Raw genomic sequence first — 25202 nt, forward strand, 5'->3', positions numbered from 1 at the left:
AGTACATGTCTATGTGCCAGTTATGTTGCAGGAGATGCACACAGATATACAGTATCAATGTAATGTTATGAGAAAGCAGGCAAGTGGCTAAGTTCACACATAATGTTAATTTATGTCATTATTGAATAAAATTAAATTGACTGACTTCAACCATAAAAATATATTGTAACTGCTGAAATTCTGTATCATATTTATTCAAAATAAGCAAATAACAATATTTAGAAAGGGATGTATTAACTTAACTATTGAAACTAAAATATACATACTTTATAAATATGCACAAAGTAATTAGTCTTTATATCTTTAAACTTCACTTATATATGTATTTACACACACACACACACACACACACACACACACACACATATGGTATTCAGCAGGTTCTGATCACGTCTGGAGAATTGGTAGCAGAAATTTTGAGTAGTTCAGAGAACCGGTAAAAACCACCTCTGACTGGCCCTGCCTCCATCTATTCTCTACCTCTCGAGTCCCAGCTGATCAGAAAGAAATGGGAATTTTGCAGTAACCTTTCCCTGGAGTGGGAAGAGAATGGGGATTTTACAGTATCCTGCCAATTACATGCCCACCAAGCCATGCCCACCAAGCCATGCCCACCAAGCCATGCCACACCCACCAAGTCACACCCACAGAACCGGTAGTAACATTTTTTTGAATCCCATCTCTCTCTCTCTCTCTCTCTCTCTCTCTCTCTCTCTCTCTCTCTCTCTCTCTCTCTCTCATACACACACACACACAGCTAGCAACATGAAGGATTTACGTAAATAATATTTAATTCTAGATTACAGAACTTTAAGGATTTCGTCTGTGAAGAACGTCTTAAGACAGTGATATTTTTAAAAAAATAATTTGTTTGTTTTTAGACAAACAAACACAAACAAAACATAAAACATAAAACCATCTTCCAGTTACATACAGTGTGCTGGTTGGTTACAAAACCTTTGTACATCCTCTCCATAGTCCTCATTTACAATTTATATAAAATCTCATATTATCTAGTATATATGTATACATTATCATTATTAATCATTTATGTGACTATAACTATTATTACTTCATTTTATGTTAGATATTCTGAATTTTAAATTAATTTATATTATGGCATTTCATTACATTATCCTAAATCCATCCAATGGTAGTACATCTTTATATTATATTCTATATCATTCCATTATCCTTGTATTGTAAGATTCTCTAGTATATTTCATTTCCATATATTTTAACTAACCATTGATAAAATAAATCCCATATCTTATAAAATTGTTTATCTTCTTTTTTTATTAAAAGTTTTTTTATTTAAAATTTTCAAAACAAACACAACACAAAGAATCCTCCTTTACATACTGTAGAAAGTGTATCAGTTGGTTACAAAAAGCTTTCGTGCATCTCTTCCACTATCGTCACAAAATTCGCATTAACTCAAGTATTTTAAATCAGATATTACCATCGTCATACCTCCATTTTCATTTGACTATAATTGTTTAAACGTCCTTCATCATAAAATGTACCAAGATTTAAAAAACCTGATCACATACTGGCATTTCATTTGTTATTTTTAATATCCTCCAATAACACTATATCCTTATGGCTTATTCTGGCTAAACATCAATAATATTTAGTAACAAAAATTTCTAATCCTCCTTTCCAAATCACTGTTTACAATTTACTTCCAATTTCCTTATGTTGTACCCATCTACATCTACATATCTATCTATCTATCTATCTATCTATCTATCTATCTATCTATCTAATATCTATCTATCTATCTATCTATCTATCTATCTATCTATCTATCTATCTATCTATCTATCATCTATCTATATATATATATATATATATATATATATATATATATATATATATATATATATATATATATATATATATATATATGATTTTTACAACCCCTGGTAAGCCCCAATTATGGGAGGAAGCTAACTGCTTCCATCATCTGTCAATCGGCTCGTCACAAGAGTCCATCACGACAGAAACCCAATATTTTTACTGTTGCCTTTTGTTATATTTGTGTTTTTTTTATTTGTGCTGATAAATAAATAAAGGGAGACTAATATAGATCTATTTCAAGCTATTTAGCTCTCATCAGCTAGCCATACCCTTACTGGGATTTGAACCTTGGCTATATTACATACTAGGCAGACTTCTTAGCCATTAGGCCACAGGCTCTTATCCGTTATCAGCGAAGCCAGGGTGAAAGGTATCTATTAGATTTTTACAACCCCTGGTAAGCCCCAATTATGGGAGGAAGCTAACTGCTTCCATCATCTGTCAATCGGCTCGTCACAAGAGTCCATCATGACAGAAACCCAATATTTTTACTGTTGCCTTTTGTTATATTTGTGTTTTTTTTAATTTGTGCTGATAAATAAATAAAGGGAGACTAGTATAGATCTATTTCAAGCTATTTAGCTCTCATCAGCTAGCCATACCCTTACTGGGATTTGAACCTAGGCTATATTACATACTAGGCAGACTATATATATATATTCTAATCCCAGTAAGGGTATGGCTAGCTGATGAGAGCTAAATAGCTTGAAATAGATCTATACTAGTCTCCCTTTATTTATTTATCAGCACAAATAAGAGCCGAGGTGGCACAGTGGTTAGAGTGCAGTACTTCAGCTGACTGTTAGCTGCAGTTCAGCGGTTCAAATCTCACCGGCTCAGGGTTGACTCAGCCTTCCATCCTTCCGAGGTGGGTAAAATGAGGACCCGGATTGTTGTTGGGGGCAATATGCTGACTCTGTAAACCGCTTAGAGTGGGCTGAAAGCCCTATGAAGCGGTATATAAGTCTAACTGCTATTGCTATAAATACAACATATATATATATACACACACATTGTTATCATAACACATTGTTCATTCATTATCATAGCATTTCCCCCACTCTAATAATAAAAACTTAGCTAAATTCAACTTAGTTCTTTTTTATTAACCTTTATATATAACCAAATAATTTCTAATTTTCCTTTTATAGGTACCATTCAATATTCATATCCAATTACTACTTGTCATACCAATACATATGTATACATTATTATCATTATCAGTTGTTTATTTAACCATATCTATTGTCACTAAATTTCACTAAATTTCACTAGTTTTAGATTCTACACTTTCATCTATCAACCTGTATCTTTCCAATAGCAAAACAATCTCATGTCTTCTGCCATTTGTGGTATCAGTCCTCTAATCATCTCCTTAATCAAATTTGCATGGACTCCTCTGCAATTCATTGCTTATTGAGTGTCTCATGTAATTTTGATGCCCTTCTTGTGTTTCCTTGATCAGTTTATCTTTAATTGTCAGTGGTGTTATCAATGATGTTGCTAATAAAATTTATCTCTTTAAATCCATAAATTTTATTTTTTCTTCTTCTGTATCTTGCCATCTGGGGTAAAGTTCCCCTCCATTTAATTCCTCTTTCTGTATTCCACTCTTTCCATTTCCAGACACATACCAATCACCATAGATATCAGCGGATTTGATTTCTTTGTGATCATTTTTCTCTTTGGTTTTTAGGACTCTAACCTCCACTTTTTCCACTTGATAAACATCTCCAACTTCTTCATCATATTTTACTGTTAGATGCTCTAGATTTTCCAACTTCTTCTCCGTCCTCTCAAATGTGTTTGATAATTTCTGAATTTCAAACATTATCTTTTGCAATCTGAAAGCTTCTTTCTGCTGTTGAAATTGAGGTTGAGGTTAAGTTTTATTAGATTTATATGCCGCCCTTCTCCCAAGGACTCAGGGCAGCATACAACATAAAAGAAAACACACATTACAAAAATTAAATGGACATTAAATAAAGTATCCCAAAAAACCCAATTGATATTTACAATAACATTTTAAAAATTAAATTAAAATTAACAACCAAATTAATCCTATATTTTATTCTATTCTGGCCAGGCCGGCTTCCTGGAAAAGCCAACTTTTTAGGGCACATCGGAAGGACCGGAGGTCAGGGATTATGCGAAGCTCCGGGGGCAGCCCATTCCAGAGGGAAGGCACTCCCACAGAGAAGGGTCTCCCCCTGGGGGTCACTAACCAACACTGTCTGGCTGACGGCACCCTGAAGAGGCCAACTCTGTGGGATCGCACTGGATGGTGGGAGGCTACTGGTGGCAGTAGGTGCTCTCGCTGGTACCCTGGGCCTAAGCCATAGAGCACTTTAAAGTTCATAATTAGTACCTTGAATCCCACCCAGAAGACAACCGGCAACCAGTGCAGGCTGCCTAAAAGGGGTGTAACATGGGAGCACCTAGGTACCCCCATGATAACCCATGTGGCTGCATTCTGGACCAGCTGAAGCCTCTGGGGGCTCTTCAAGGGCAGCCCCATGTAGAGAGTGTTGCAGTAGTCCAGGCGAGAAAGGACGAGGGCATGAGTGACTGTGCACAGAGCATCCCAATCCAGAAAGGGGTGCAACTGACGTATCAGGCAAACCTGGTAAAAGCCCCCCTTGGTCACGGCTGTCAGGTGTACTTCTAAACTAAGCCGGGTATCCCGACTCCCAGATTGCCGCCCTCTCTGAGGGGGGTAAAGTTTCCTAAGTTGTGCCATAATTTCCAGCTGACAAATACTGCTGCTCTGGCTTGAAGGATTTTTACAAGGTTAAACATAAATTCATAGTAAAATCTTCTCTTCACTTTCTCTGGTTAGAGATATAGTTCAAAAGGACACCTGTGTAAACAATTCGTCCTTTGGTTTTTATCACTCTCTATACACAAACTGTGAGACTTTGAATTGCCAAGCCAGACTGTTCAGTGAGGAAAGTGAAAGTGCTTTGTTCCCAATACACAAGCCTCCAGCCTTCGAGCTACAACACTAACTTTCCCTCTGTTGTTAGAATTCTCTTTGTTTCCTTCCTTCTTTTCTTTTCTTTCTTATATTCCAAGTTAAAAGAATAAAAATCAAATTCTTGAGTAAAATAGAGAAGAAAAAGAGAAATACATATGTAGTAATGGGGAAGGAGAATTTTAGTCCATAGGTTGCAATAATAATAATAATAATAATAATAATAATAATAATAATAATAATAATAATAATAATAATAAAAATGATAGAAGAAAACTTAATCCACTCATTTTAAAAGCCTTGCATAAATTCCATCCATTTAAGAGCAAGATAACACACTGACCAAAACCATTCAAAACTTAATTCCGCCACTTATTTTTTCTGTTCTCAGATTTAAATTAATTTTAAGTTTTTTGTAGGCAGTCTCTTTTAAAATGGTAAAAATTCCTCACCAGCTGTAAACACTTTTTCTTTCCGTTTCCTTCCATTTGGAGCCACCCAACTCTATCAGCCTAGGGGCTGTGCTTTTATCTCCAGCTAGAAGAATTTCTTCTGGGTTGATCAGGGACTTTGCGGTGTCCCTGAGATCAGCAGGACGTATTCTTCACATTCACCATCTCTGCGGGACAGTTTAGGTCCATTTGGACCACCCAGTGATAAAAGTTTTGATAGAGATCTCAGAGCATTGAGATCGCATGTCCGTCTTGTAGCGACATTGGCTCTTCCTCCAAAATTGTTTATCTTCTTGTTCTCTGATTTCAAATGTCAGTTTGCTCATTTCGTCACATTCCATTATTTTCTGAATAACTTCCTCCTGTGTTTTCTTGTTTTTCCATTTCTTTGCAAATACAATTCTAGCTGCTGTTAACACATTTACAATCAGATATTTCAATTCTCTACTATATATTTCCAGCAAAATCCCCAATAAGAATATCTCTGGTTTGAAGTCTATGTTTTTCTATCATTTTTTCCAACCATGTGTAAAATTTTAGTCCAGTATCTTTTAGCTTCTGCACATGTCCACCACATATGGTAATATGAGCCTGGTATCTGATGACATTTCCAACATTTTCTGGATTTATTCCTAAACATTCTTGCTATTCTCATCAGGGGTAAGTGCCACCTGTAAAACATCTTATACAAATTTTCTTTATAGCCTGTTGACATTGTCATTTTATAATTTTGAGACCACAATTTTTGCCATTTCTCTAAACCAAACCCATGTCCAAAATCCCCCCCACAAAGCAATAATTGTTTCTTTAACTTGTTCCTCCTCTAGCTTAACCTCTAATAAGTATCCATATGTTTTTTAATCATCTTTTCATCGGTACCTTTCAGGATTTTATCTAAGTCAGTCATTTTATCATAAAAGCCTTCTATTTTAAAATCTTTATCATATCTAGAATGTATTTGCACATATGAAAACCAATTCATCCTTATACCTTGTTCTTCCAGTTCTCGCATAGATTTAAGTTTACCCTTAGCATTCAATATTTCACCATATCTAACTGTTTGTTCCTTTTTATATGTTATTGGATATGAAAAAACTTCAATAGTTGATAACCGGACTGGAATTTTTAAATAATGATGCCTTTTAATCTTCTCCCAGCTTAATAACAAAGCCTCACGTATATGTCTTCTGAAGTATCCCTGTGTTTTAATTCCCTTGTTCCATAAGAAAGCATGCCATCCCAACAACAGATCATGTCCTTCTAGTGTCAATAGTCTAGAATTTCTTAGCGTTATCCATTCCTTAATCCACATCAAGCTTGTTGCCTGATAGTATAACTACCAATTAGGCAGGCCAAATCCTCCTCTTGTTCTAGAATCTTGCAACAGTTTTAATTTTATTCTTGCTTTCTTTTCCTGCCAAATATACTTCAACACTATTTTATTTAGATCTTCAAAATATTCTTTCCCTAATCTGATTGTAATTGTCTGGAACAAATATAAAATCCTGGGTAGTATATTCATCTTGATTGTTGATATTCTCCCAATTAGTGATACCTGTAAATTTTCCCATTTCATCAGGTCTGTCACAATCTGTTGTTTAAGTTTATGATAATTATTTTCTTTAAGTGTACTGCATCTTGCTGTCAAATATATCCCCAAATACTTGACCTTATTCGTGACCTGTATCTTCAAAGCTTCCGCCAATTCTTCCTTTTGTCTTGCTAACATATTCTTTGTCTGAATCTTTATTTCAGCTTTATTTATTTTCAGGCCTGCTACTTTTCCATATTCCTCTATCTTTTCTATCAATTTAAGTGCTGTTTCTAATGGATCCTCTAAAATGAAAACCAAGTCATCTGCAAATGCTTGCAGTTTGTATTCTTCTTTTTTAATTTTCATTCCTTTTATATCTTTTTCTTCTCTAATATTTCTATTTAAAACTTCACAAACAAAAGAGGTGACAATAGGCAGCCTTGTCTTTTCCCTTTCCTTATATCAATAGAATCTGTCAGTTCCCCATTTATCATTACTTTTGCTGTTCGTTTATGATATATAGCTTCTATGGCTTGAATAAATTTCTTGCCAAAGCCCATTTGCTCCAACTGTAATAACATAAATTGCCAATTCACATTGTCAAAGGCTTTCTGTGCATCTAGAAATATCAAGGCCATTTGTTTTTCAGGATGAGCCTCGTAGTATTCCAAAGTGTCCAGAATTATTCTCATATTATCTTTAATTTGTCTCTTTGGGAGAAACCCATTTTGATCAGGATGAATAAAGTTATTTAAATATCTTTTAAGTCTTTCTGCCAATATTGAAGAGAAGATTTTATAGTCTGAATTTAGCAGGGAAATAGGTTTATAGTTCTTAATTTGTTGTGGGTCGGCTTCCTCCTTTGGCAGAAGTGTAATGTATGCTTCTGACCATGATTTGGGTAACCTTTAACATGACTTCATTCATAACTTCTAGCAATGGAAGACTCAACGATTCCTGTAGTGTCTTATAAAATTCCGCTGGCAGTCCATCTGGACCTGGAGCCTTTGTTTTTTAAGTGCTTCAGTTAACTCCATCATCATTATATTCCCTTCTAGCATCACTTCAGTTTCTTTAGATTCGCTTTCTGCAAATATTGTTTAACTCTTCCCTCATCTATATTCTCTTGTTCATACAGTTTTCACTAGTAATCTTTTATAATCTTTTTCTTTTCTCTATTTCCATGGCAAATTTGCCCTTGATCATCCATTAGTTGCATTATTTTTCTTGATTCTCTTTCTTTTTTCAGTTTATACGCTAACCATCTACCTGGTTTCTTTGCATCTTCAAAGTAGTTCTGTTTAGCACCTCTAAGTTTTTGTGCTAGTTCCTCCTTTTCCATTAGTCCCATAGTGTCACAACCCCTGGTATGCCCAAATATGGGAGGAAGCATACTGTTTCCTTTCTCTGTCTATTGGCTCATCCCAAGAGACCATCCAGACAGAAAGCCATTATTTTTACTGTTGCCTTTGTTACATTTGTGTTGCATTTGTGCTGATAAATAAATAAAGGGAGACTAGTATAGATCTATTTCAAGCTATTTAGCTCTCATCAGCTAGCCATATCCTTACTGGGATTTGAACCTGTGCTGTATTACATATTAGGCAGTTGTGTTAGCCACTAAGCCACAGGCTCTCCTCCCTTACCAACTAAGCCAGGGAAATAGGTATATATATCACAACCCCTGGTATGCCCAAATATGGGAGGAAGCATACTGCTTCCTTTCTCTGTCTATAAAGGGAGACTTTATAAAGTCTCCCTTTATTTATTTATCAGCACAAATGCAACACACACACACATATTCACACACACACACACACACACACACACACACTGCCACTATATAGAATCCAAGGCTCTTTTGTTAAGTTCCAAACAAAGTTAGCAATTCTCTTTTCAAGGTCACTGCAATTGTCTTTCTTTCAACTTCAAGCTTTCTTTTAACTCCAGACTCCAACCACTGATAGTCCCAGAGGATCACCTGTATAAACAATCTTCCATGCTCATCCCACTATCATTTTCAATAAACAAGCTCAGAGTCTTTGAAATATAACACCAGCTCTTACTTTGTTCAAGATTATCAAATGCTCAGACAAAGAAAAGAAAAACAATGTTTCCAAGCCTCTAGATGGTGGTGTTACTTATCTTCCTCTATTTTCACTTTCCTCCTTATATTCCAAACTAAAGGATTTTTTTTTAAAAAGATACAATATGGCATTAAAAAAAGAAAAGGAAAGTCCTAATCAATAAAAAAATTATTCTGTAAGTATTAGAAAAAGAAAAGAAAAAGAAAAAATGGTCAGTTCAGTTTAAAAATTAAAAAGCATTTGTAAAAGTTCCAGCAATAAAAGAATTAAAAAACACACACTTAGTTTGACTCTAGCTTAATCTCACCACTTGACCTCTTCTGTCTTCAATTTCAACTTTACTTTTAACCTTTTAGGGTGTTCTCTCAACTAATAATAAAAGTTATTTTACCAAATCGACACACTTTCTCTCCAGCTTTTCTTCTGTTCTGGAGCTGTCCCAACTTCAGCAGCTTTAATGGCTGCTTCTCCACCGCTGGAAAAAGGGCTTCTCCTGGCTCCACCAGGGACTTTGCGGTGTCCCTGGGATCAGCAGGATGTGCCCTTCTCTATCACTGTCTCTATAGGATGGGTTAGGTCCAAAAGGACCGTCTAGTGGCAGAGATATCGATGGCAATCTTGGAGCTTCAAGATCGCACGTTGTTCCATCGTGACACCAGCCCCGCCTCCAAGACAGTGATATTTTTGATAAATGCAGAAGACAGTCTACATAAGTTGTGGTTTTATTAATATTACATTGTAATGCTATTTTTAAAAAATTCCTGGATGTTGAGAGATTTTGTTTTTGATATTAAGCTACATTCTTACTTTTTTTAGCTCTGAATTTATCAAAGAAAATGAGGGGGAATTCAATAAAAGAGCTTTTCTTTTCTTATCAACAACCTTCATCATTCAATATCATGTGTTTCTGAGTAACAGTTGTGACTTTGTAGCTCACTATAATCTCCATTTCTGCTTCAAAATAAGTAGACTTTATTTTTTGGACAATGCACAGAATTCTCCAAAAAAAGTGCAATATCCACACAGGTAAATTTGTTCCTTGTTTTTTGGGGGGCGGGGGGTGTTCAGACTTTTTATGCAGCATTGTGAACTATATTGGCAGTACATCAACCTCTATATTACATTACCTTCCACCTTGCCCATATTTTAGGAAAGATGCCATTTCTTACTTATAATGTCAAATGTATAGTTTTAATATCAGATTCAGCAGACTTCTGGCAGTGATGTCATCATGGAGCGGGGTTGAGGGATCAGGGACTCCAGTCCCGAAGCCTGAATTTTCCTGGCAGAAAGCCTCTAAAAGGCACAGGCAATCTCAGAGGGATTGACAGAAGAAAGGGAAAGCTCCAAAGACCTTGGTGGTGAAAGGCAAAAGACCCCGGGGGTGAAGGGACAGGATAAACTCCTTAACTTTGGCAGGAAAGAAACCAGCCATTTCGGCTGGTTCAAAACAGTGACAGCTGCAGAGCAGGAAAAAAAATTGAAAACAACAAGATGAAATCAGTGTGAGAAGGAATCCCAAAGCTGGTAAAGTCAGATTAACAATTGGTGGTGCTGTGAAATCGAGACTTCAAAGCGAGAGGCAGGATTTCTGTTGGAACAACAGCAGTGACTAAGAGAGGGAAGGAGAAAGTAACAGTCATGTTTATACAGTGACAGCGCAAAAAGACGAGAAGTGAAAAAGGAATAAGCTCCAGACAGAGGTACCCTGAGGCTGATCAGAAGGGGAATTCTACTGGATTGGTGACGATAAACTCTGTTTTTTTGACAATATTATAAACTTGTGTGGAGGAGGAGCTGAAAAGTAAATGGCAGGAATAGACTGTGCATATTGAACAGAGAAATGTTGGATATGCAGAAATGCAGTTAGCTTCCTCCCATAATTGGGGCATACCAGGGGTTGTGACTTTAAATATATACCTTTCTCCCTGGCTCAGCTGATAACAGATCAGAGCCTGTAGCCTAATGGCTAAGACGTCTGCCTAATATGTAATATAGCCCAGATTCGAATCCCAGTAAGGGTATGGCTAGCTGATGAGAGCTAAATAGCTTGAAATAGATCTATACTAGTCTCTCTTTATTTATTTATCAGCACAAATAAAACACAAATATAACAAAGGCAACAGTAAAAATATTGGGTTTCTGTCGTGATGGACTCTTGTGACGAGCTGATTGACAGAGAATGGAAGCAGTTAGCTTCCTCCCATAATTGGGGCATACCAGGGGTTGTGACTTTAAATATATACCTTTCTCCCTGGCTCAGCTGATAATGGATCAGAGCCTGTGGCCTAATGGCTAAGACATCTGCCTAATATGTAATATAGCCCAGGTTCGAATCCCAGTAAGGGTACGGCTAGCTGATGAGAGCTAAATAGCTTGAAATAGATCTATACTAGTCTCCTTTTATTTATTTATCAGCACAAATAACACACACACACACACACACACACACACATATATATCTACTGCATTCTGATATTCTTTAAGTAGATAACACTATAACTTTCATAAGGTGATGGACTTGAAAGATTTTGAGAACTTTTGAAGGTGGAACTTTAATAATAAAGAAATCCTGTGTTGGGTAAGAAGAACAAGAAGAACAAGAGCATCATCTGGAGGCTATAGAATGGACAGATCTAAATAAGTAGTGTGCATAAAGAAATGGTGCAAGACTGAGGCATTATTGAATTGACTTATAGAAGTGACTTAAGAAGACAATGTGAGAAAGAGAAATCCAACTGAAGGACCTTGGAGGATAATGAAATTAAAAGGAGGAGATAAAAGACATATTCATAAATATATAAACACAATAAGATAAGAAATAGAATTAATTGTAAAGGTGAACCAACTGCAAAGTACTGATAGGACTCTGAGAACTTGAAATTAAGTTATTTATAATCTATAGATATATTTATATTCACCTATTACTACTCATTAACTAAGAAGGTAACACTTTAAGGTGTCAATTCTTGGTATATCTATATTATTCAATGTATTTTATATATCATACATATTAGATTTAATTAACAATCATGTATAACCTTTAAACTTTTTATAATTAGAAATATTTATTTAAATTTATTTAAAAGATCGTTAGAGTAGAATATATAAGTACCTATATTTAGATATATACAGCTATATTTTTACACATATTCATACTTAAACTTATATACTATATACACACACACACATACACACATACTTAAAGTGAAGGTGTCACTATTATTATTGTAGGATTGTTGCTTAAGGAATATAGGAATGGGGAGGTCTCAAAAGAGAATTTGACCAGTTAAATCATTGCATGTTATTTTGGAAAAACCTTGTGAATGTGGGGAAAATGATGAGCACAACAACTATTACTAGGACGAGCAAGAAAACTGTCCCAAACCGAGCATCTACAACCTCATTGCCTTCACACTAGCGCTCAATAGAGAGCATGATGGGAACCGTCAAAGCAGGTTCTGCATTAAACATTCAGGGTATGCAAGCTACGCTTTTAAAGATACAAGAAGCAATGACAAGAACACAGGAAGCAATAGCAAATAACCATGAAGAGGCCAAAAGAAGCTATGAAGAAATCAAACAAGAGATGGGAGAAATGAAAGGAGATATAAGAAGAATGGATGACAAAATAGGAAATATCCAGCAGACTATTATTAAAAATGAACAGAGAATAAAAACAGTAGAGACAAAAATGGAACAATTAGATAAAAAGATGGAAACAGCAGAACAGAAATATGGGCTCGAAAACAGAGATCTAGAAGAATCAATTGTTTTTCTGGAATCTTCTTCTTAAGATTCCAAAACGTTGGGAGAGAGACCAGAAATACCTCAGCGAGACAGACAGAAAATGCCTGCCACCTGAAACACGATGCACTTGTTTGGTCTCTCCACGCATCCTTTTTGGAATCAGGGAGGGATTGTGGTGCTGCCGCCCAAAAATGCTTTCGTTGAAAAGACTTTGAATGCAATTCTCCAGGCTGCTTTGGCAATCAGGCTCCATGTGAAAGTGAGGATCCCCGCCGTATGGAACCCCCTGAAAATGCAACGCATGGAGCGGGTGGGTAGAGCTACATTCAGAGTATAAGACGCACCCAGATTTTCACCCTCTTTTGGGGGGTAAAAAAGTGTGTCTTATGCTCCGAAAAATACGTTAATTGACAATTGGGAACCTGACAAAGGAAAAGAAGGAGGGGGAATGGAAACTAAAAATACACCGAGACTCGCTTTGGTTGATCTTGTTCTAATTTACATATCTTAAGCAACTCTAATCAATGATAGGTGGAAGTTAATAAGAGGGAAAATCAAGAAAAAGCGCTATTTTCTCCGTTCGTAACTCTATCTTTCCTGGATTTAAAACTGGATGTAAACATACGTCCAGTTTTAAATCCAGCAGTACAAGGTTGTACTGCTGAAAAATCATGAAATTGAAAGAATACGGAGCCATTTGCCAAAGGGAAGAACAAAGAAAGGGAAGCAATTAAGATGTCTCCCCCTTCTTTTCCTCTCCATTTCAGCTGAATGGAAATATAGAAGCAGAATAAGAATTGGGAAATAAGAAGAAAATGTGGAACTTAAATTATAATGAAGGGAATTTTTGAACTGGACAATATGGAAAGTTGGGAATTTGAAGAAATACATGAAATTATAAAAAAATATATGCATGAGTCATTAAAATTAAACTTAAACCGAATTCTGAAGTTAGAAATTGAGGAGAGACAGGAAATGAGGGAAAAAGAGGGGAGGATAGTGAAATTGTAGAGATAATGGAAAATAAAAAGCAGACAAAAGATTTCACTGGGTTTGACAGTGGCACAAGGAAAATCGAAAAAAGAGGATACGTGTTAATTTGTAAAGCATTTCCATGACTATTATCAAGTTGACATGGGAGGGAGAATTCCATGCATACCTTCGACCAGAGTTGGATCTCAGGTTTCTACAGCAGGCATGTGAGGTGCAAAATTCACAGACTCCTGCAGCACCTCATTGATGGATATGATTTATGACACAGACTGAAAGGAGGGGAGACATAGGGGTAAAGTTCAGAGACCATTAACCGGAAATCAGTTTCAGCTCCGCAGAAGAACATTCCAAAATGTTGCTCCTAATAAATAACTGGACTTCTTTTGAACTTTGTCTCAAGGCTCATAAATTAATTAGAGCATCCTTTGGAAACTTCACAGAGAGCTGAAACTGACTTTTAAAATCTATCAAGATTTCCGGGTTTCCTGAATCCCAGGATCTCCAATCACTTCATGATATTTGGGGTGATTGGAGAGAAAATCAGGCAAACATGGCAGAAGAGAGCCTGATGATAGCTGGAGGAATGCAGCCAGCTCCACACATCAAAGCTGCAGACATCCAAGCTGTGATACCTTTCTCAGGAGCAGAAGCAAGAAAGGATGAGTATTGTTGGAAATTAGCCCCTAAAGCAGCTGAAGTTGAGTTCCCTTACCCCAAATCCCAGATAAAGGAAAGGGTCTTGAGCAAGCTGGCAAGGATGGACTGGATGTGAGACTGGGCACAAGCCAGGCTCCCAAAGCCCCAGATGGAATCCCTGGGGAGTGCAATATAGGAACTGAGGGAGGATTTTGATCAGACCACCCTTCATGATGAGGGGCCATCATGCCGACCAAAAGAGAGGGGAGGGACATCTGATCCTGTTGAAGGGAGGAGACGCAGACTGGAGTTCAGCCCCCCTCCCCCACCCAATAGAAGGAGAAGGAGCCCAAAACTGCAACCAGTGCCTCTCTCAAACAGCAGGCAGGCTGCCCAGAGCAGACAACCCCCTCCCTCTCTCTGCACTAGAGGTGAAGAAGATGGCCAGCCATATCAGGCGCAAGCATACAGAGGCCGACAGGAGGTTGGAGGAGTAGGGCTGAATGACCTGCCCCAATTCAGGGGAAAGTTTTATGGAGACTCAGACCAGCTAGCTCTATTCCTTGATTCAGCTGATATCCACCTAGAATGCTGTGGGCACCTCTACCCATCCCCCAGAGCCATGGTGAATACCATTGCAGAGGGGCTAGAGGGAGAAGCAAGGGAATGGTTAGCAGCCCTCCACAAGAGGAGAGCTCCCCAACTGCAAGACATAGATGACTTCCTGCAACTGCTAGAGGGCAGAATTGAGATGGTAGAGGAGGACCCATATGAGGAAGAGGAACTCAGCAACCTAAAGCAGAGGGACCGACCCATCAAAGAGCACATCCGTGAATTTGGGAGGGTCATTGGAAGGCTACCCCCTTTACCACAGCAGCTGCTGGTGAATTTTTTCAGAACAAGCTTGGACAAGCAAATTGCCCAGGTAACTGCATACCGTGACATCCCAAATCGACTCTCTGAGTGGTTCCGAGTAGCAACAAAAGTCGACAGCGGGCTGCATGCTAACAACATGAGAAAGCAATCGGACATGAAAGAGAGAGGTCAACCAGACCTAAAACCAACCAACCAACCGGGAACCACAGCACCACAGAGGGCCCTGAGACCATTGAAGTCTGCTGAGATGCTACAGATGTGGGGGGATGGGCCATATGGCATCTGCGTGCTCAACCCCAGCCCCGAAACCAAGGCCAGACCCACCACCCAGGGCACAACACAGTGAGGACAAGGGAGAAAACAATCCAATGGTGGGTGAACCTATTCAGCCTTTCCTTTTTCCAATATGCCTCACAGCCCCAAAAACAGAAAACCAGGAGGATTTTCAAGCCCTAATAGACTCAGGCTGCACTAGGTGCTTGATCAACCTAACCACAATCCTGAAATTGGGGATCAGGGCAAACAGACTGGTCCACCCGATCCAGTTCGAACAGGTCAACAAGTCCTTAATGTGGGGGGCTATGTCCTGACCTGACCGAACCAGTGAGGCTAGAGCTAGCAGATCACTGGGAAGTAATTCAATTTGTAATAGCCCCAAAAATGACAGTCATACTGGGACTTTCCTGGCTAGACAAATGGGGACCAACAATCTGGTGGCAAGGGGGTACCCACAGACTTAGGATATCGAGGGGCTCCCAACCCCTCCCACACCAGCAAGCAGAAAAACCACCCACACAGGAACCTCCCCCAAAAGAGCCCACCAGAACAACTGGCAAACCCATGCAAAAAAACTCCAGAGGCCGAACAGATCCCGAAGGAATATCAGGACCTCACAGAAGTATTCAGCAAGGCCGAGTGCAATGTTCTGCCTCCCCACCATAAAGCAGACTGCGCCATCAAAATCATCCCCAGGGCAAAGCTACCCAAGCCCAAACTGTACACCATGACTCCCCAGGAAATGCAAGGGATGCGCAGATACATAGACAAAAATCTAGCAAGAGGGTTCACTGAGCCAGCCAAGCAACAGGTTGTGGCACCAGTCCTCTTCAAAGAAAAAAAAAGATGAGACTATGTGATTGTGTGTGGACTTTTGAGGGATAAATGGGGTGTGAATACACAACCTATACCTCTCCCCCTCATGAAGGACATGCTATCTCATCTGGCCAAGGGAAAAGTCTTCACCAAACTAGACCTCAGAGAAGCATACTACCGAATATGTATCAGAGAGGGACATGAGTGGAAAAGAGCGTTCAACTGCCCCTTAGGGAGCTTTCAATTCAAAGTGATGCCTTTCGGACTGCAGGGGGCCCCAGTGGCATTCATGCAGTTAATAAATGAGGTGCTGCACAAGCACCTCTACAAGGGGGTCCTCATCTACCTGGGTAACATCCTCATCTACACTGAGACCATGGACAACTACATATCCCTAATGTCAGCATTCCAAATATCATCCAAAATTAAATGAGAGTCCAAGGCAGAACTTTCCTCAAACTTCCAATTTATTAAGAGAGACATGTTGGCACATCTGTGGAAAAACCAAATCTGAAAGCTTCCTGGGTTTTCCACCCAGTTGAAAGTTCATGATTGCCCCCACACCCACAAGTCCATCACATGGTCCAATCTTTCACTGCCACTCTGACATTTCCATCCATCTAGTTCCGGTCAGGTGAAGAGGTGAGGAGACCAAGAATGACCTTGGGCTTCTAGAAGGGAATGTTTTATTTTGACAACAACACATTCTTCTCCTTACTATTCCCCCTCCCAATTCCTCACTAATGAAACAGCATAGTAAAATAAGAGGGAGTGTGGCAGGCCAAAGATCTTAAAAGGAATATGACTGCAGGCCTGACACCTGGTCCGCCAAGTACTGAAAAAACTTCTGGGTGTTAACCTGTACATTAAGATATCAAAATGTGACTTCCACCATGCACGGTTAGGCTACCTCGGTTACCGAGTGTCAAATGACGGAATAGAGATGGACCCAGCCAAAGTACAAGACGTCCTAGGCTGGCAACCCCCTCGCACCCGCAGACAGCTACAAAGCTTCCTAGGGTTCGTGAACTTCCACAGGCAATTCATCCCCTCCTTTGCAAAGATTTCCAAACCCCTGACAGATCTTCTAAAGACAGGGAGCCCAGGAACGAAACCTTGCCTGGGACAACCCCTACAGTGGGACTTAACCCTCCAAGAGGCGTTCAAAACATTAAAAGAAATGTTTGCAAAGGAGCCGGTGCTGAAGCATCCTGACTCCGAGCAACCCTTTGTGATCCAGGCAGACGCCAGCAACATGGCAATGAGAGTGGTGCTACTCCAAAGAAACAACCAAAGAAACTTACAACCCTGCGCCTACACCTCCTGCAAGCGCACAGATACAGGGAGACGATTGGCTGCATGGGAAAAGGAGGCTTTCCCAGTGAGATGGGCACTGCTAACCTGGAGATACCTATTGGAAGAGGCCAGAAACCATTCAAAGTCTGGAAAGCTACAAAAAACTGGAGGTGCTCAGGACCCTATGGAAACTATCACCCAAACAAGTCCAATGGGCTCAATACTTCAACCATTTCAATTTTGTTTAAAGCACATCCCAAGGGGGAGGAACTTTCTAGCTGATGCCCTCTTCTGCATGCCCCAGTACAAATGCAAATGGGAGCAGGTGGTGGATGCCATCATTCCCTCTACTCAAATAGCTGTCCAAGTGACCACCAGGCGGCAACACCATGACTGGCAAGACCAACCCGCAAGCGACCTAACCACGAGACTCAAAACTGAACTGCTAATAGACCCCTAGTTCCGAAACAACCAACACATCTTGACAAAAAGAGATGACCTCACATGGAAAGGGACGAAACTATGCCCTGGGATCCCTATGCACGCTAATTCTCCAGAGGAGCCATGATGCCAAACCAGCAGGCCACTTTGGGTTCCTAAAGACATTTAGCCCAGAGGCAGTTCTGGTGGCCTTGCATAAAGAAAGATGTGGATAGTTACATGAAAAGTTGCACCATCTGTGCCACAAAGAAGAGACGACCAGGGGAAAGCCCCCGGACTGCTGCAAACAGTAGCAGAGCCAATGACTCCATGGGATGAGATCGCAATGGACTTTATAGTAGAAAAGTGGGGGAAACACGGTGATTTGGATTGTAATAGACCTGTTCTCCAAACAGGCACCTGCAGCAGACTACCCTCGGCTCACAAGCTGGCTAAACTGTTTGTTAAGCATATCTACTGACTGCATGGAGTACCTCAAAGAATTCATGGCTAAGTTCTGGAGGGAGTTCCTACAGTCCATTGGGTCATCTCAGGGTCTTAGTTTTTGACCCAAACACCAATGGGGCGGCAGAGAGACTGAACGCCATGGTAGAGCAATACCTGAGATGCTACGTCCAATTGGGCAGACCTCTTATCTTTTGCTTATCATTATTGTCGCATACAATAATGATGTTCACAGTAGCACAGAACTCACACCATTCAAAGTAATGAGCGTTATGGACTTTGTCCCAATGCCTGGGTATCCAAGGGATACCCCCTCCTCATTCAGCTCTACTGATTGGATGTCAATGCTGAAAGCAACCTGGAAAATGTGAAGCTGAAAGTAGGAGTCAAGAGGAATACCAAATGGAGGAGAAAGAAGCAGAACAAGAAGGGGAAAGGAAACAGGAAAAAGAATGAATAGAAAGAGAAGGCACGAAAGGGAAGATACAAAGAGAGACAAGGAACACAAGGAAAAAAGATGGAAGAGGAAATTAAGATGTCTCCATAAACATAAACAAATTAAACCCTCCAGTGAAAAGAACACAAATATTTACAAAATCACAAAGACTGGATATAGATATCATATATTTGCAGGCAGTACATATTAAGAAACAGTATAGCAAATTATTAGAAAACCCAAAGTTAGGGAAATTGTATGCATCATTAACATGCACAAAAAAGAGGAATAGCAATATACATCAAGGAAAGACTAAAATCGAAAGAAATATATACAGACAAGGAGGGAAGAATCTTAATGATTGAGATTAAAACAGAACAAAAACAAATACTTCTTATCACAATACATGCATCAAAAAACAACCAAAAATGAATTCTATAGAAAAGTACACAATAAAATAATGGAATTAGAATATGAAAATATATGTTTAATTGGGGATTTCAATGCTAAATAGACTATAAAAGCAACAAGAAGAATAAGAGAAAGAAGAGAATGCTGCCAAATTCATTTTCTGAAATGATGCAAGAACTGAGTCTACAAGATGCTTAGAGAAAAGAATCAACACACATTATATTCAAATACACACAATTCATAGTCCAAGATTGATATGGCATGGATGACCTCAGGACTGATTAAAGAGACCGAAGAGATAGAAATAATGAACAACACTTGGGCAGATCATAACCCTATAAAAATAAAATGGAAGGGTCAGAAGAAAGGAGATGGACAATGAACCAAGAAATACTGAAGAAAAAAGAATACACACAAATGATTGAAAAGGAAATGAAATTATTTTTTAAGATAAATACAAAAGAAGATACCTCACTCCGAAATCTGTGGGACACCACAAAAGCACATATACCAGGGCTCACCATAGCTTATATGATAAAAAGAAATTTAAAAAGGAAATAAAACCACAATGTGTTGCAGGAAGAACTCAAAAGATTAGAATTATATTTACCGCGCAAACCCCAAAATAACAAGATAAAAGAAAAAAGAGACATAATGAAAACATAAATTGAATTTGACTATACAAGATGAAATGGCACAAAAAGTCAAAATGGCAAAGCAAAAATGTTTTGAGCATGCAAATAAGCCAGGATGCTGGCTGGCATATAAATTAAGAAAATAAAAAGAGAAAAGAATAATATCCCAATTGCAAGACAAGGAGAGCGTGACACACCATAGAAGAGAAGAAAAAAAGGACATACCGTATTTTTCAGAGTATAAGACGCATCTTTTTCCCCTCAAAAAAGAGACTGAAAATCTGGGTGCATCTTATACACTGAATACAGCCTCCTGAAACCCCGCCCCTTCACCAAAATGGCTGTGCATAGTTTGTAGGAGGCTTTCAGAGAGCTCCTGGCGGCTGGGGAGGGTAGAAATGAGCAAAAAATGGACTGTTTTTTGCTCAATTCCCCCCCCCAGCCCCCAGGAGCACTCTATAAGCTTCCTAATGCCCCTTTTTGGCAAAAAAATGGCCCATTTTCACAAAACAACTGGTCGGTTTTTGGTCATTCCCCCCCCCCAAACACTCAACAAGCCTCCTAAGAGCTATTCATGCCCCTTTTTTGGAAAAAATGGGCCTGTTTTTGAGAAAAATGGGCCATTTTTGGGAGGTTTGCAGAGTGCAAAAACTTTTTAATTTGCTTCTTCAAAACCTTTGTGTGTCTTATACTCCAGTGCATCTTATACACCAAAAAATACGGTAACACAACAATTTTTTCAAAATCTATACTACCAAGAACACATACTGGAAGACAACGTTAAACAATATTTGGATAAGATGAATTTAACTAAAATTGCACATGAAAAAAGAGAAAGATTAAATGAACCAATAACTATGATGGAACTGGTGGAGGCAAAGAAGAAGCAAAAGAATAACAAAACACCAGGATCAGATGGACTCCCTGTGGAGTTATATAAAGTGGTACAGGAACCATTAGATGTGTTAATGCTAGAAGTATTTAATGAGGCACTTGCAGAAGCGAAAATACCAAATTCATAGAGAGAAGCACTTATCACACTTATCCAAAAAGAAGATACAGACCCACAACAGATCAAAAATTAGATTCATCTCATTGCAGACTACAAAATATTTGCAGCTATAATTTCAGTAAGAGTCAAAAACATCATAATTGAGTACATTCACCCAGTGTCAGCATTCCAAATAGCATCCAAAATTAAATCAGAGTCCAAGGCAAAATATTGCTCAAAGTTCCAATTTATTAAGAGAGCCATGTTGGCACATCTGGGAAAACCTGAATCTGAAAGCTTCCCGGTTTTCTACACCCAGTTGAAAGTTCATGATCTGGCCCCCACACCTACAAGTCCATCACATGGTCCAATCTTCCACTGCCAGGTTGGCAGGTCCACCCCTCCAGTTCCAGTCAGGTGCAGAGGTGTAGAGACAAAGGATGACCTTGGATTCTAGAAAGCAATTTTATTTTGGCTACATAGCATTTAACTCTGTACCAAGCCCCTCCCATTTCTCCACAATAGAAATGGCATAGTAGAATATTAGAAAGTGTGGCAGGCCACAGACTCAAAAGGAATATGGCTGCAGGCCTGACAGGCAGTCTCTCTTCAGAAGAAAAGCGTTTCCTTCTTTCCATTGGCTTTTCCCTTGATGGTGGTGGATCTGGAGCCCTTAGGATGCTGCCATGGCCAGATTCTCTCTGTGCAAAGCACCACAACCAACCAGGCAGCAACCTAAGTAAGGTGATGGCATGCAGGGTGAAGAGCACTTTCTCCTTCTCTTCTATGGTGACCTTGCAAAAAAACAGGATCTACCTCCCAGATGCTCCCGGCCTGTAAAGGCAGCAGCAGAAGCTTCCTCTTTGGTTGGCAGAAGGATTGGTAACTATAGGCAGATGAGCTTCTCCTGGGATCCCAGGCTAGGAAATCTATTGCAGGGTGTAGAGCCCCATAGGGTGGGAGAGAGAGGAGAAGGGAGAGGAATCCTGCCAAACTTGGGAAAAGAGGTGTGTGACAGCTGAGGGTGAAGGCGCTGCCCTTCACCCTTGATGGTGGGGGCTGCTTTATCGCAGACCTCCTTTCTTTCTCTGCCCACTCCAACGAGCAAAGGAGGCACCGGCCACAAACTGCTTGCCTACATTCAAACTAGCCTGCCTCCTCTCTCCCTACCTGGGCTCTCTGAAGGGAGAGAAAAGGTCCCTCCCAAGACTGGCTTCTTTCCTTTCCTCCTGCACCATCAATCCATAGGGGAGGGCACAGATCATTCAGCGGTGACAGGGAAAGGGAGGCTTCTTTGCCAGCTGCCGAGCTGGCCAAACAGAAATTTTCACTGGTTTGGTGGGCATGGCCAACTGGGGGGGATGTGACTGAGTGGGCATGTATGTGAGAAATGTCAAGTTGGCCATGCCTAGTCAGTCACATGCCCCCTAGCCACGCCCACTGAACCAGTAGTAAAAAAAATGAAACCTACCCCTGGAATGAATGATATAAATGGTTATAGGACAGGTGTAAAGCTTAAGGAAAGATTAAATGAAGAAGATATAGGAATTAGAAATTAGTAATAAATATGTATAAATGGAAATGACATACTATGAATGAATGTAACTCAAGAAATGAATATATTTGTATGTATAAAAACACTAGAATTACATGTATAAACAATGACATATTGGAATGGGCGGGGAAGTATATATAACAGATGTATACTGATTTGGAAATGTTGTATAGAAGAAAATTGTCAAAGTTTATACTTTTTTGTTTCAAAAACTGTGTAATAAAAATTATTTTAAAAAAAATATCATCAGATTTAAAGCCAGTCAATGCTCTTGAAGAATCAGGGATTTTTCCTTCAATTTTTTGGGGTGAAAAAACATGTAATCTTTGGATAAAACATTGAATTTGTATTTACATTATCTACAACTACAAAGTCACTGAATATTCTACAAACCATGCTGTGTCGGAGATGCTTTCATTGATACCCAGATGTATATCTTGTAATGTAAGGAAACATGGATGTCCTCCAAGAAGTGCAAATCCTTAAATAAATAAATAAATAGATAAATAAATAAATAAATACAAACATACAAACATACATACATACATACATACATACATACATGATCAAACAGACAAACAATAACATTTGCTATGCACTTAGATAGTCCAGCAGTGTCTACACTACAGAAATTCTTCTATACAATAAGACTGTTCTGCTTGAAAAATGTAGTAACATGCACAATCACCTTCCAAAGATTGCAGAGCTCCTCCAAAAAATTAAAGCAAATCTATGGAAACAAAATCCAATTCCTATGTGGAATTCCAGTAGCAACAAAACTTTGCTTTTTAAAAGAAGCGATCTATAAAAAGAACTATGTACAAACTGTAATATTGTGCAGCAATCTGAATTTAAAGAAAAAAGGGTGATTTGGAATTCATATTAGAATGCACATAGCACCACCTTCAATCAAATGAACAGTGCAGTGAAAATCTTGTTTGCATGTTACATATACATGGGGGATGAAAATTATGGAACAATATAATCATTTCCCTAAGGATTGCTCAATTCTGATTAGAATGTGGACATTCCTAATCTTATGTCATGATCCTGACTCTGTTCAGTTTCCTCATCCTGTTCCCTTGACAATAGTATACCGAAGCGTGTGTTCTTTAAGAAGGTGTCAAGATTTGCTTTATTCTCACCATGGTGGTACAGCTATTGCCATATATCCTATAAAGCAGTGAAAGTAGTAAGAGACAAATTTATTATTAGTGATAGTGCTCAACATGTGATAGCCACATGTTTATTACAATTCCTAAAATACTTCCAATATAAGGGTGCAGTGAAAAGAAGACATTCTATGTAAATCAATGCTTCAAACAGACTTAGTTATTCTTGGTATCTATTAATTCTATTTTGTAAAAAAAAAAAAAACTTGCTCTTTTTCTAGGGATACAGGATAATATAGACATCCTAAATCTTTCGTTGAAGATCATTTTTTTCTCCACGACTTCTGAAATAGAATTCCCCTAATTGATGTTCTCCAGATGTCACTAGTCCACAGTGCATAAGCACTGGGGCCTAATGATTTCCATGCTATTTGGTAGTGATGGTAGCTGAATTCCAGGAATGTTTTGGAAGACAACTAGCATAGAACTACAAAAAATCAACAGCCACTTCAATACTTATGACCATTTACTCAATGGCTGTAGGGGTGCTTCAACTTCCCCCATCTATGGCCTTTTGCCTCCCTGCACTCTGTGGCCCCTGCTGCCCTAGTTCACATTCACCAGTCTTCTTGCTCCCACTGCTTACTAAGAATTACTAAGAATTCCTGCCCTGGCCCTTAATGAGGTAGCTACTGGCTGCATGAGGATTTTCTTCCCCAGGTTGCACATGGCAGTTTCTTAGTAAGACCTCAGGAAGAGTATCTCATGTGGCCAGCAGCTGTCCCACAAATTGCCAGTGCAAACAACCTTATGAGCAGTAGGAGCAAGAAGATGGTGAAGATCAGCTGTGGTGGCAGAGCACAGGGAGGCAAGAGCAGTTGTGACTGGGACTAGCCTGGGCTTTCCAGGATGGCTGCAGCTTCACAAGACATGTGCTGCTGGGCCAGGGCTGGGGCAACTGAGGTTTCCAAGGGTGGTTTTGGCTTTGTGCTGTAGGTCAGGAGCTTCTTGCATCTCCAAAGCCTTGGCATTCCAAGAAACTCCTGAACTGCAGAATGTTTAAGCAGCTCCAGAACTTTGCAGGATGGCCAAAAGAACAGAAATGGAGGGAAATAGGTGGGGAGAGTGGAAGGGAAGCCAGTTCATTACCTTGGAACAAACAAGGTTTGGAGCTAGGAGTAACCAATCTCAGAATGACTTGGTTTGGGATGAGGTCTCAGCTAACAACAAATGGAATTTGTTCAACAACAGCAAAAAGGAGTGCTGGGATTGTTAGTGCTAAGCAATGCAACGATGTGATCTCTCACTTTATGACCATGTTGCTTAGAAATGGAAATTTCAGTCCTAATATGGGTCATAAGTTAAAGACTATTGGTATCTTTATAATATATTTTATTATTGGTATCACAGTCACAATATTATGTGCAGATTAGACACTTAAATAACATTTGTATGTCCCTAAAACATCAGGAATCCTGATGTTTTAGGTTTTCTCCGGTTCGGGCAAACCAGTAGCAGTGGCTGTGGGGAAGGGGATAGGATAGAGGATAGGATAGGGGAGGATTCTGTGGGGCAAGCCTGAGGAAGAGAAGGGGAATAGGAGAGGTTTCTGTGGGGCACACTT

General features: G+C 39.2%; 1 protein-coding gene across 1 annotated transcript in view; it reads right to left on the bottom strand.

Annotated features, from left to right (window-relative positions):
* The window catches only part of OTC (ornithine carbamoyltransferase), a 71476-nt gene that overhangs the window by 35007 nt on the left and 11267 nt on the right, over positions 1–25202 (bottom strand). Inside the window, 1 exon segment of the mRNA XM_032220386.1 lies at positions 22860–22947. Coding sequence (XP_032076277.1) covers positions 22860–22947 — 88 coding nt within the window.

The sequence above is a fragment of the Thamnophis elegans genome, chromosome 6 (assembly GCF_009769535.1).
Source record: "Thamnophis elegans isolate rThaEle1 chromosome 6, rThaEle1.pri, whole genome shotgun sequence".
Taxonomy (NCBI): domain Eukaryota; kingdom Metazoa; phylum Chordata; class Lepidosauria; order Squamata; family Colubridae; genus Thamnophis; species Thamnophis elegans.